The sequence below is a fragment of the Lynx canadensis genome, chromosome D1 (assembly GCF_007474595.2).
Source record: "Lynx canadensis isolate LIC74 chromosome D1, mLynCan4.pri.v2, whole genome shotgun sequence".
Classification (NCBI taxonomy): Eukaryota; Metazoa; Chordata; class Mammalia; order Carnivora; family Felidae; genus Lynx; species Lynx canadensis.
The window spans coordinates 107,322,682-107,336,565 of record NC_044312.2 but is presented as its reverse complement, the minus strand read 5'-3'; the positions used below and the strand labels follow the sequence as shown (position 1 = coordinate 107,336,565).

At 40.9% G+C, this 13,884-nt stretch overlaps 1 protein-coding gene across 3 annotated transcripts in view; it reads left to right on the top strand.

The window, feature by feature from the left end:
* Nucleotides 1-13,884, top strand: part of ATL3 (atlastin GTPase 3) — a 52,150-nt gene that overhangs the window by 17,577 nt on the left and 20,689 nt on the right. For 2 of the 3 annotated variants that reach the window (XM_030331045.1, XM_030331046.1), the window contains exons 4-5: nucleotides 6,335-6,439; nucleotides 6,937-6,987. In XM_030331045.1, the coding sequence (XP_030186905.1) occupies nucleotides 6,335-6,439; nucleotides 6,937-6,987 (156 nt within the window). Of the gene's footprint in view, nucleotides 1-6,334; nucleotides 6,440-6,936; nucleotides 6,988-12,794; nucleotides 13,183-13,884 lie in introns of those variants that run through there. The other variant, XM_030331047.1, reaches the window with a different exon arrangement.

Here is a 13,884-nt window from a genome sequence, read left to right as displayed (position 1 = left end):
CAGAAAGTATCAGAGTGCAGTGTGCATACACATTTAGTTTCAGCTTTGTGTATGTGTGTAATGTATTCAGTCATGATGTTAGATATATTTCTTTCTTTGGGTTCTGGTCCAGAACATTAGAGAGCCACCTGGCAGTGCATTTGCTAGGTCTGAGAATGCCCATTTCCCCTTTTCTAGCTGCTACTAAATTGTTCTTGACCGTGGTTGTGACAGTTCACCATTTCACTATGTAATACGAGAATACCATTTCCCCAGACATCCAGCAGTTTATCTGAGCGTACATGTGACTCCTGTTCTGCAAGAGCTTGTCTTTAGCATTTCGTTTCCCCATTTGCCTTATTTTTCTTTTTGTAAATATATGCCACGATGAGCTCTTTTTTATTGAGATATAATTCACATATCATAAAAATCATCTTTTAAAAGTATATAATTTAGGGGTACTTGGGTGGCTCGGTTGGTTAAGCACCTGACTCTTGATTTCTGCTCAGGTCATGATCTCTGGGTTCATGGGATCGAGCCCTACGTCAGGCTCTGCACTGACAGCACAGAGTCTGCTTGGGATTCTCTCTGTCCCTCTCTTTCTGCCCCTCCCCTGCTCGCTCACTGTCTCTCTCTCTCAAAATAAATATATTTTTTAAAAGCGTATAATTCAGTGGTTTTTTATCTACTCATGAGGCTGTGCAAGGATCACTATTGTCTAATTCCAGAACATTTTTATCACTCCAAAAAGAAACCCAGTACTCATTAGCAGTCACTCCCCCATTTCCCTCTTTTCACAGCACCTGGCCACTCTTGATCTACTTTCCCTCTCCACGGATCTGTTTGCCTGCTCTGAACATTTATTTCATACAAATGGAATCATACAATATGTGGTTCTTATGTCTGGCCTCTCCCCACTCCCAGCCCAGCGCCCTCAACACCCATCCGTGGTGTAGCATCATCAATGCTCCATTTCTTTTCATGGCTGAGTAATACTCTGTTGTATGGACGTGTCACACTTTATCTTTTCATCATTTGAAGGATATTTGGGTTATTTTTACTTTGTGGGTATTATGAGTAATGCTACCATGAGCATTCATGTACAAGTTTTCATGTAAACATAGGTTTTCTTTCTCCTTGTTTTTACTGTAGTTAAGAGCATTTAACATGAGATCTACCTTGTTAGAATTTTAAGTGCATAATATAATGCTGTTAACTATAGGCAGTAGGCTGTGTAGCAGATTTTGAGAACTCGTCTATCTTGCGTAACTAAAACTTTATACCCATTAAACAGTGCCCATTTAGCCTTCTCCCCAGCCAACCACCATTCTCTTCTCTGTTTCCTTGAGTTTGACTATTTTAGATGTCTCATGTCAGTGGAATCAGGCAACATTTGTCCTTCTGTGACTGGCTTATCTCAGTATCCTCTACACTAAATTGGTAGATAGCAAAAATTCATGGGCGCTAATTGAGGAGAAAGAGATGCCCGGAAGCGTATTTTGGCAATACGGCAATGACCTTGCTTGGTTCCTACTGGACCTGGGAGAGATCGAAGGTTGTCATGTATGGCAGGATTTCCTTCCTGTTTAAGGCTCAGTAGTATTCCACTGTAGGTAGATACTACATTTTCTGTATTCCTTCATCAGTTGATGACCATGGGAGCAATGACCATAGTAGTCAAGATATCTTGAGATACTGATTTGAATTCTTTTTGGGTATATGCCCAGAAGAGGAATTGCTGGATCATAAGGTAGTTCTATTTTTAATTTTTTAAAAAAGTTTTTCATGTATTTTGATAGAGATAGCATGTGCAAGGGGGGAAGGGGCAGAGAGAGAGAGAATCCCAAACAGGTTCTGCACTTGACAGCATGGAGCCTGACTTGGGGCTCGAACCCATGAACCGTGAGATTAAGAACTGAGCTGAAACCAAGAGTCGGATGTTTAACTGACTGAGCCACCCAGGCCCCCTCCCACTGAGCCACTCTGACTGGTGTGGGTGGTACTTCATTGTGGTTTTGATTTTCATTTCCCTGATTATTAGTGAATGATATTGAGAATCTTTTCATGTATCTATTGGCCATCTGTATGTCTTCTTTGGAAAAATGTCTATTCAGATCCTCTACCTACTTTTTTTTTAATGTTTATTTGAGAGAGAGAGAGAGAGAGAGCGCGCGCGCAGAGGGGGAGGGGCAGAGCGGGAGACATAATCCGAAGCAGGCTCCAGGCTCCGAGCTGTCAGCACAGATCCCAATGCGGGGCTCGAACTCATGAACCGTGAGATCATGACCTGAGCTGAAGTCAGACGTTTAACCAACTGAGCCACCCAGGCACCCCTCCTCTACCTACTTTTTATTTATTTATTTATTTATTTTATTTATTTTATTTTTTTATTTTATTTATTTTTATTTTTATTTTTTTAATATATGAAATTTATTGTCAAATTGGTTTCCATACAACACCCAGTGCTCATCCCAAAAGGTGCCCTCCTCAATACCCATCACCCACCCTCCCCTCCCTCCCACCCCCCATCAACCCTCAGTTTGTTCTCAGTTTTTTTTTTTAATTTTTTTTTTCAACGTTTATTTATTTTTGGGACAGAGAGAGACAGAGCATGAACGGGGGAGGGGCAGAGAGAGAGGGAGACACAGCATCGGAAACAGGCTCCAGGCTCTGAGCCATCAGCCCAGAGCCCGACGCGGGGCTCGAACTCACAGACCGCGAGATCGTGACCTGGCTGAAGTCGGACGCTTAACCGACTGCGCCACCCAGGCGCCCCTGTTCTCAGTTTTTTTTTTGTTTTTTTTTTTAATTTTTTTTTTCAACATTTATTTATTTTTGGGACAGAGAGAGACAGAGCATGAACGGGGGAGGGGCAGAGAGAGAGAGGGAGACACAGAATGGGAAGCAGGCTCCAGGCTCTGAGCCATCAGCCCAGAGCCTGACGCGGGGCTCGAACTCACGGACCGCGAGATCGTGACCTGGCTGAAGTCGGACGCTTAACCGACTGCGCCACCCAGGCGCCCCTGTTGTCAGTTTTTAAGAGTCTCTTATGCTTTGGCTCTCTCCCACTCTAACCTCTTTTTTTTTTTTTTTTTTTTTTCCCTTCCCCTCCCCCATGGGTTTCTGTTAAGTTTCTCAGGATCCACATAAGAGTGAAAACATACGGTATCTGTCTTGCTCTGTATGGCTTATTTCACTTAGCATCACACTCTCCAGTTCCATCCATGTTGCTACAAAAGGCCATATTTCATTTTTTCTCATTGCCACGTAGTATTCCATTGTGTATATAAACCACATTTTCTTTATCCATTCATCAGTTGATGGACATTTAGGCTCTTTCCATAATTTGGCTATTGTTGAGAGTGCTGCTATAAACATTGGGGTACAAGTGCCCCTATGCATCAGTACTTCTGTATCCCTTGGATAAATTCCCAGCAGTGCTATTGCTGGGTCATAGGGTAGGTCTATTTTTAATTTTCTGAGGAACCTCCACACTGCTTTCCAGAGCGGCTGCACCAATTTGCATTCCCACCAACAGTGCAAGAGGGTTCCCGTTTCTCCACATCCTCTCCAGCATCTATAGTCTCCTGATTTGTTCATTTTGGCCACTCTGACTGGCGTGAGGTGATACCTGAGTGTGGTTTTGATTTGTATTTCCCTGATGAGGAGCGACGTTGAACATCTTTTCATGTGCCTGTTGGCCATCTGGATGTCTTCTTTAGAGAAGTGTCTATTCATGTTTTCTGCCCATTTCTTCACTGGGTTATTTGTTTTTCGGGTGTGGAGTTTGGTGAGCTCTTTATAGATTTTGGATACTAGCCCTTTGTCCGATATGTCATTTGCAAATATCTTTTCCCAGTCCGTTGGTTGCCTTTTAGTTTTGTTGGTTGTTTCCTTTGCTGTGCAGAAGCTTTTTATCTTCATAAGGTCCCAGTAATTCACTTTTGCTTTTAATTCCCTTGTCTTTGGGGATGTGTCGAGTAAGAGATTGCTACGGCTGAGGTCAGAGAGGTCTTTTCCTGCTTTCTCCTCTAAGGTTTTGATGGTTTCCTGTCTCACATTCAGGTCCTTTATCCATTTTGAGTTTATTTTTGTGAATGGTGTGAGAAAGTGGTCTAGTTTCAACCTTCTGCATGTTGCTGTCCAGTTCTCCCAGCACCATTTGTTAAAGAGACTGTCTTTTTTCCATTGGATGTTCTTTCCTGCTTTGTCAAAGATGAGTTGGCCATACGTTTGTGGGTCTAGTTCTGGGGTTTCTATTCTATTCCATTGGTCTGTGTGTCTGTTTTTATGCCACTCTACCTACTTTTTAATCAGATTGTTTGCTTTTTAGTGTTGAGGTATATAAGTTCTATATATATATTTTAGATATTAATCCTTTATTGGATATATCATTTGTAGATATTTTCTCCTATCTTCTATTCAGTAATGCCTTTTTGTTTTTTTGGTTGTTTCCTTTGTTGTGCAGTAGCTTTTTTTTTTTTTTTTTTTTTTCAATTTAAAAATTTTAAATTTCATTTGTTCAAAAGCTTTTTATTTTGGTTCATTGTGGCTTTGATTTACATTTGTGTTTCCATAATGACTAATGATGTTGAGAATATTTTTATGTACTTACTAGCCACTTGCATATTTTCTTGGGAGAAATAACTATTCAAATCAAATTCATTTTTTAGTTGGATCATTTGTCTTTATTGTTGAATTGTTCTTTATATACTTTGAATACTAGACCCTTGTCAACATAGATAATTTGCAGTTATTTTCTTTTATTCGATAGGTTGTCTTTTAATTTTCTTAATAGTGTCTCTTGACGTGCAAAAGTTTTAGTTTTAATGAAATCTAATTTGTGTACTTTTTTTTTGTTTGCTTGTGCTTTATGTTCAAGCAACCTTTACTAAACCCAAGATCATGAAGATCTTGGAAACACCTCTGTTTCCTAAGGGTTTTGTGGTTTTAGTTCCTATATTTAGGTTTTTGATCCATTTTGAGTTAATTTTTGTAGGTGATGTGAGGTAGGGATCCTTTTGTGTGTGGATATTCATTTGTTTCAGCTATAATTGGTGTTGATTACTCAGTTTGACAGTATGCTCTTCAGAAAATGGATGTGTGGAAAGGATAAAGCTTTCATGTCTGTCACTAGGTTTCAGTGTATTGAGGCTAGAAACTTTATTTGCTTTGATTTATTTTTATGCATAATACTTCCTTTAAAAAAATTTTTTTTAACGTTTATTTATTTTTGAGAGAGACAGAGACAGAATGCGAGTGGGTTGGGGGAAGAGAGAGAGGGAGACACAGAATCCGAAGCAGACTCTAGGCTCTGAGCTGTCAGTACAGAGCCCAACGCGGGGCTCGAACTCACGAGCTGTGAGATCATGACCTGAGCTGAAGTCAGATGCTCAACTGACTGAGCCACTCAGGTGCCCCGATGCATAATACTTTCTTTTGCGTGGATTTATATCATATCTCTTCTACCACAGTAGTGGGTTGGGTATCTGAAAATAAACTCAAAAACATAATATGTGATTACTAGGACCTGATCTATGAATTACATAAAGTAATAATCATTTTTGTGAACAAAAATGCCTGAATGATTGACTAGGTAGGTGAGCTAATCGGTCTCAACATTGGACTTTTTTTTTATTTTTTTTTTTATTTATTTTTATTTTTTATTTTTTTTAATTTTTTTTTTCAACGTTTATTTATTTTTGGGACAGAGAGAGACACAGCATGAACGGGGGAGGGGCAGAGAGAGAGGGAGACACAGAATCGGAAACAGGCTCCAGGCTCTGAGCCATCAGCCCAGAGCCCGACGCGGGGCTCGAACTCAAGGACCGCGAGATCGTGACCTGGCTGAAGTCGGACGCTTAACCGACTGCGCCACCCAGGCGCCCCTGGACTTTTTTTTTAAATTAATGTTTATTCATTTTTGAGAGAGAGCGTGAGTTGGGGAGGGTCAGAGAGAGAGGGAGACACAGAATCTGATGCAGGTTCCAGGCTCTGGCCTGTCAGCACAGAGCCCGACTTGAACTCATGAACCAGGAGATTGAGCCAAAGTCAGATACTTAACCGACTGAGCCACCCAGGCGCCCCAACATTTGACTCTTAATTGGTGGGCATTTTCCCCTTCCATATGTATTGCTCTGTAGGCCTCTGTTTCATACCATCTCATCAAGTCAGAGCAGATGATCTTCTCCAGGAAGATTCTCTGATCAAGACAAAGCCCCTAAATAACTACTTTTCTGTGGAATTTACGAACAGGTGCCAAAGCCTCATTTACATGTCACCTGGACTTTTCAATTTCTTTTTTACATTTTTCCCTTTCTCACTCTTACTTTGCTGGTCTTTTCCTTTCTCTTAGGTTGCAGTTGTTCTGATGGATACCCAGGGGGCATTTGACAGCCAGTCCACCGTGAAAGACTGTGCCACCATCTTCGCTCTAAGCACCATGACCAGTTCTGTGCAGGTAACACCACTTGCTTAAGATAAAGGTTTGCAGAGGAAATAAGATAAATGGAGTATATCTATTTTCAGTTATTGTTCTGTTATCAGAATCCCTAGGTGACATGTAAATGTTCTTTTTAGACTACAGATAGACGTTAAGCTCTTAGAAGCTCAAAAAGGAGCTTAAACTGTTTTTCCACTTTGGTCATAAGTATATATAAAATACGCCAAAAAAAGTCTGGAAAGTGGGAATTGAATCACATTAATTACATCACACAGGAACTGGAGATTTGGTAAGAACTTAGGAAAACTGTATTTTAAGCAGTAAAGGAAGAATTATGTGATTCCAACCTTATATGCGTCGTTTCCCAAAAGAGAGATAATATTACTGTTTGGACAGACCTTGGGTACTTCTGTGCAAACCTTTAGTTGTACAAAGCTTCTCTTCAGTGCTTTTGCTTATTTGGGGTTCCTTTCAAGTAAGCTAGAGTGGTATCAATCTGGATTTTTGTTTTCTAGATTTATAATCTGTCCCAGAACATTCAGGAAGATGATCTTCAGCAGCTACAGGTATATATTCATCATAAAAGTCTTAATGTCATAATGTATCATTTAAAAGTTTTGAGACTAAGAAAAATTTTACAGCTGAGTAGTTACAGCAATAGATTGAATGGTGGGGGAAAGTTTTTGGCTCACAGCGGTCCGGTCCTGTTACTGCTGGGTGATCAGGCAAGGCCTTACTGAGTTGAGCACGGAACCCAAGAAAGTGGGCGAGTAAGTTCTGCAGCTATATCTGGCGGGGGGTGGGGAGTAGTGGTGTAGGAGACAGGGCAGCAAGACGACCTGGGGTGGAGGGTGCTTGGCAGGATTGAAGAGCAGCAAGGAGGCCAGTGGCTGGGACTGGGAAGTGTGACAGGAGGAGGCTTAGCGATGACGTCAGCGAGGCATTTAGGTCCTGCTGATGCTCGGCTTTTGCAAGGGCTCGGGCTCTTCCTCTGGGGGAGGTGGGAGCCGTGTGTTGAGCAGAGTAGTGATGTTATGTGAGCAGAGGGTCACTCTGGCTGCTGCATTTGGGATAGATTTTTAGGGACAGGCGTGCATTCAGTGAGGCCGGTTGTGAAGCTGTTGTAGTAATCCAGGTGAGGCTTAATAAGTCCGTGTTTGTAAAATGCGTAGCTTTGTGTGCCTGGAAAAGAGTATGTGCTTAATAACTGCAAGCCATTATTTATCATTACTGTCACTACCTACGGTTAATTACTCGCGGTCTTCTATTCTCCACGCAGCGGTCCTTCTATGTTCGTCCTGTAAAATACTGTTCCGTGGCGACTCCAGCGTGGAATGCAGTTCTTAGCATGACTTTCTGATTCCACCTGTCCCGTTGACATTCAAGAAAACACATCAGCATACAGAGGAATGAGGGTGTCATTTATTATGGGGATTACCTGGAGTTAGTTCTAATTTATAGTCCTGTAAAAAGCAAAGAACATCCTTCCTCAACCTTGGCCTGTACCTGGTGACTGGTGTTTCTGCACCGGGGCCACGACTCAGTGGTTGAGAGCTGTTGTTCTTAAACGCGTCTGTCAAAACTTGAGTTCGACACCTTTTCCCCTGAAACGGATTCCTCTCTAGACTCCTGCCTTCCGCACACGTTTCTGAATGTCTACCTCGTGTGAGGCGGTGCACCCGGTGCTGTAGACACAGTAATGCTTGAGGCAGACGTCATCGTGTGTGGATTGTGTCATCCGGTCAGCGAGAGGTCATAAATGAGTAGGGGTGGGTGACGGGTGAGGGCTGCTGTAGCCAAGGACTGCAAACGAGGGGGCTCACACAACACAAAATTATTGGGTCACGGTTCTGGAGTCTGGAAGTAGAAGTCCAGCTGTCCACAGGGCCATCCCCTCTCTGAGCCTGTGGGGAAGAGTCCGTTCCTGCCTCTTCCTCGCTTCTGGCCGTCCTCGGCATTCCTTGGCTTTGTAGACTTTCGGTCTCTGCCCCTGTCTTCCCTCCGTGTGTCTCTTTGTCTTCACCTTGCATTCTTCCCCGTGTCTGTATTACTTTTTCTCATAAGGACCCCAGTCGTACTGGCTTAGGGCCCACGCTAATGACCTCGTCTTAACGTGATCACCTCTGTGAGGACCCCGTTTCCAGTAACGTTTCCTGGTGGAGATGCTTTCTTCACTCTGTGCCGTCTTCATAGAGGCTGAATTTAGCTCTATAAATTAGTAATACATTATCTGTCACTGTAGTAGTTTCTTTATTCTTAAAAGTGAAGTGTATTCCTTATGACATTAGAAATGATGTTCTAAAAAAATGATGATGTTCTTGCAAAAAATTGGACACCTTGGATAGATTGAACTCCTCCTTCACCACACAGATCAGGTTTGAATGTATCCTTTCTGTTCTTTTTCTTTGTAAGCACATATATATCCCTATAGAAAATAGGTAACGTGACTACATGCCTTATGCAAACTCTTTGAGACTATGTGTGTTTTGGAATTTGAAATTTTTTGGACTTTAAATATATATTTTTTAACATTCATTTTTGAGAGACAGAGTGGGAGAAGGGTAGGGGCAGAGAGCGGGGGAGGGGCAGGGGAGACACAGAATCTGGAGCAGGCTCTAGGCTCCGAGCTGTCAGCACAGAGCCCGATATGGGGCTTGAACCCATGAACCGCGAGATCATGACCCAAGCTAAAGTCGGATGCTCAACCGACTGAGCCACCCAGGCACTCCTAAATTTTTTGGATTTTAGATAGAGAAATATGATGCATATAAGCATGAGGTTGAGGACAGTAATAGACATTCAGGTAATACCTCCTAATAAAACATTTTACTATTTCTGCAGTGAAAGGTATGTCTGAGAGATGAAATGGGACAAATAAAGCTTAGAAAAAGCCTCACATCAGTTCAAGGCAGGTTTTCCTCCAAATGAGTTTGCCACCTAACTTGGGTTTTCAGAACTTGTTGGATTTCAGAATTAGGTAGGAGAGATCATGGGTTTTGTACAGTTTTGTATGTGTGTTTTTGTCTTGTTTATATGTAGTATTTTATATGTTTTAGGTGCTTTCTTTTTTTAAGTATCATTTTATTGTTTTGACAAAGTAATATATATATAATGTATATGCACAAAATAATGTATATACATACACATATGTATATATACTATACACACATAGTGGAAAAGTCAGTAGAATTGCAGTGTTCATAATAAAAAAGAACATTCTTTTGACCTCCTAGTTCGTTCTCCAGAGGCAACCACTTGTGCTTTGGGCTGTGTCTTCTGCTATTTGCTTCTGAATGTTTAAAGAACATGCTTATACTGTTCCTTCTGGATTATTACAATTGAAATAGTCATAGCTTCTTGTGCAGAATTAGGATTTAGCATCTTTACCACTCTCCCACCCTCACCCATTGGCTTCCTTCCCCTCGTCCTTCCAATAGGTAGGTCACAAGTTGTAGCTAAAAAGGTATTTGTATTTGCCTTATTGTATGGGTATTTTTCTATGTTTTTCATCACTGACGTTTCTTGTGAATTATGGTTGCATTTCTTGTAATGAATTACCTGTTGCTTTTTTTGTTGTGGTCGTCATTAGTTTAGTGTTCTGTGTGCTTATCACTAATGTATCTCAAGGGATAGACTCCTAAAACCTTCAGTATGATCTACACACTTAGGCTCTGGTTTTGTGTTTTGTGTTTTGTTTTTTTTTTCTTTTTTCCCCTTGGGGAGGCCTCATGCCTGGTCACAGTGTTCTCCTCCTCTCCCCTGGACTGCCTCCTTTAGGCCTGGTGCACAGCTGTCCCACTGTCAATTAATTTCTTTCTTTCTTTCTTTCTTTCTTTCTTTCTTTCTTTCTTTCTTTCTTCTTTTTTTAATTTTACATTTTATTATGTTTTCCCTCATGATGAAAACATTTATGATATGTCTTTGCAATTTTGAAATATACAATGCCATATTATTAACTATAGCCACCATGTTGTACATTGCTTCCCTATGACTTATGTATTTTATAGCTGGAAGTTCATACTTTTTTTTTTTTTAAGATTTTATTTTTAAGTAATCTCTATTCCCAACATGGGGCTCAATCTCATAACCCTGAGATCAAGAGTCGCATGTTCTACCAACTGAGCCAGCCAGGCGCCCCTGGATGTTTATACTTTTTAACCCCCTTCACTTTCTTTCCCCTACCCTCGCTCCACCTTTGTATCCATACGCTTGTTTTTAAATTTGTTCAGATTCCACATACAAGTGAGATCACATAGTGTTTGTCTTTGTCTTAGTGAAACAGTACAGTGCCTATAAGGCCCATCCATATTGTTGGAGATAGCAAGATTGCCTTGTTTTTTTTTTGTTTTTTTTTTTTAATTTTTTTTTTTCAACGTTTATTTATTTTTGGGACAGAGAGAGACAGAGCATGAACGGGGGAGGGGCAGAGAGAGAGGGAGACACAGAATCGGAAACAGGCTCCAGGCTCTGAGCCATCAGCCCAGAGCCCGGCGCGGGGCTCGAACTCACGGACCGCGAGATCGTGACCTGGCTGAAGTCGGACGCTTAACCGACTGCGCCACCCAGGCGCCCCTAGGATTGCCTTGTTTTTTATGGCGAATAATATTCCACTGAATTTTAGCACCACATTTTTTGTATCCATTCAAACATGGATGGATACTTAGGTTGCTTCCGTATCTTGGCTGTTGTAACTAAAGCTGCATTGACCGTGAGGGTGCATATGTTTTTTTGAATTACTGTTTTCGCTTTCTTCAGATAATTACCCAGAAGTGGAATTGCTAGATCATATAGTAGTTTCATTTTTAATTTTTAGAGGAGCCTCCATACTGTTTTTCATAATAGATGCACCAATTAAATTCTTACCAACAGTGGACAAGGGTGCCCTTTTTGCCATGTTCTTGCCAACACTTATTATTTCTTTTCTTTTTTGATAAACATTCATTCATCACACTGATGAGGTAATATATCATGGTTTTTATTTTCATTTCCCTGGTGATTATTGATGGTGAACATGAATAATTCATGTACCCATTGGCTATCAGTATATCGTCTTTGGGAAAATGTCTGTATAGATTCTCTGCCCATTTTCTAATTGGATTATGGTTTTTGTGGGCATGTGTTGTTTGTGTTTTCTTTTTTTGTTATTTTGGCTGTTGAGTTATATAAATTCTTTTTTGTTTAAAAATTTTTTTAATTTATTTAATTTTTTAATTTTTAAGAAATGCTTATTTCTTTTTTAAAAAATTTAATGTTTATTTATTTTTGAGAGTGTATGCCTGTACGCTGGTGGGGGAAGGACAGAGAGAGAGGGAGACAGAGGCTCTGAGGTGGGCTCTGTGCTGACAGCAGAGAGCCCAATGTGGGGCTTGAACTCCCAAACCGTGAGATCATGACCTGAGTCAAAGTTGGATGCATAACTGACTGAGCCACCCAGGCACCCCTTAAATGTTTATTTTTATGTATTTTGAGAGAATGAGTGTGTGGGAGGGAGGGGCAGAGAGGGAGGGGAGGGAAGGGGAGAGAGAATCCCAAGCTGTTAAAAAACCCGTGAACCATGAGATCGTGACCTGAGCCTAAATTGAGAGTCAGACACTGACTGAGCCACCTGGGTGCCCTGAATTCTTTATATACTTTGGCTATTAACCCTTCATCTGATATATGATTTTAAATTATTTTCTCTCATTTAGTAGGTTGCTTTTTCATGTTGTTAGTATTTTTCTAATTCCTGTGCAGCTTTTTAGTTTGGTGTGGTCCCGCTTGTTTATTTTGGCTTTTGCTGCCTTTGCTTTTGTTGCCAAATCCAAAAAATTGTCGAGACTGATGTCAAGGAGCTTACCACCTGTGTTTTCTTCACAGAGTGTTAGGGTTTCAAGTTTTAAGTCTTTGATCCATTTGGAGTTAATTTTTGTGTCTGGTGTTAGATAGTGGTCCACTTTCATTCTTTTGCATGTGGCTGTCCGGTTTTTTCACCACCAGTTGTTGAAGAGACTGTCTTTTCCTCATTGTATATTCTTGGGTGCTTTGTCATAAAGTTAATCATCTATATGTGGTTTTATTTCTAGGAGAACAGAGAGCTGTTCTGTTCCATTGATCTGCATGTCTGGTTTTATACCAATACCATACAATGTTTATTACAAAACAGTAATATAGCTTGAAATCAGGGCCTGGGATGTTTTTTTCAATTCCTTTTGCAGTTGAATCCTATTTAACCTTTTATTTGTTTATTCTCTCCTTTGTTGTTGTTGTTGTTTATTCTCTCCTTAATTCTAGACATTCTCCACTAGCTTTTCTGAGAAAGGTTAGAATGGATGTATAGCAGGTCACTTTTTTGAGTTCTTGTAAGTCTGAAAATATTTTAATTTTATCCTAGAATTAATGATAGGATAGAAATAATTTTCTTTTAGAATTGAGGGCATTGCTTCATTGCCTTCCAGCTTCCAGTGTTGCTGCTGAAGTCCCACACCATCTGATTCCTGATCCTTTGTATGTGACCTTTTTCTCTCTGAAGCTTTTAAGATCTTCTTATTGTTGGCATGAATTTTCATGGTAATGTACCTTAGTGTGGGCTTTTTCTTCATTCTTTGTAAACCCGCATCCTCAGAAACATAAGATGTTGCAGCTCTTGCAACCAAGAAAAAACTGGATGCTGTTAAGAAGCAACATTCAGAAAACAAAAGCTCCTGGAAATGAAAGCTGTGGCAGCAAAAACGGAAACTTTTGTAGAGAAGGAGTTAGACGCCAAATTGGAGAAACTCTTGCTGGTAGGTTGAATGAAAGAACAGAGTAGAAATTAGACCAGAGGGAGGGAGTGAAGCAGAGAGAGAAGGGCAGGGGGGTGGGGAGGAGAGAGGAGGGAAAAGAGGGAAGAAGAGAGGAGAGGGAGAGGTGGAGAAGAAGGAGAACAGGAGGGCACAGCAAAAAAAGGAAACATTGAGCATCAGTTCAAGAGAGGTCGCACCTGTTATTAATGATAGGTGTTTTAGTAAAAGAGAAAATGGAGGGAAAGAAATTATAAAAGGGATAATGTAAGATGATGTTCTAGAATGAAGGACATGAGTTTTTGTCTTTCTTCTGGAAGCTTGTCTCAGAGGTCTGGTGTCCTTGGCCATGTGTATTTAAGATGAGTTATTAAAAATCTGACTGGGACCTTTGGCGAGAGGGCGAGCCTTGTGCACTGGTTTGGACAGTGAGGTGACTGAGCAAGATTACTTGGATATTTTATTGCAACCCCGAAATGTCTGTATTTGCAGACTGTTCTTCTTGGGCTATGAGTGTCCCCAGAGAAGAGTTCTTTAAACCCCTGCCCGAGTGGGTAGAAGCTTACTGTGGCTCCAGCAGGGCGACAGGCTAAGGAGACTTCACTGTTCAGTATGTCGACCTTGACTGAAGTGCCCGTTTCCGGTAAAGTAGGGGACTTACTCCTCTTGGCTGAGTTCGGTATCAAAGTCTAAATTCTTTCTAGT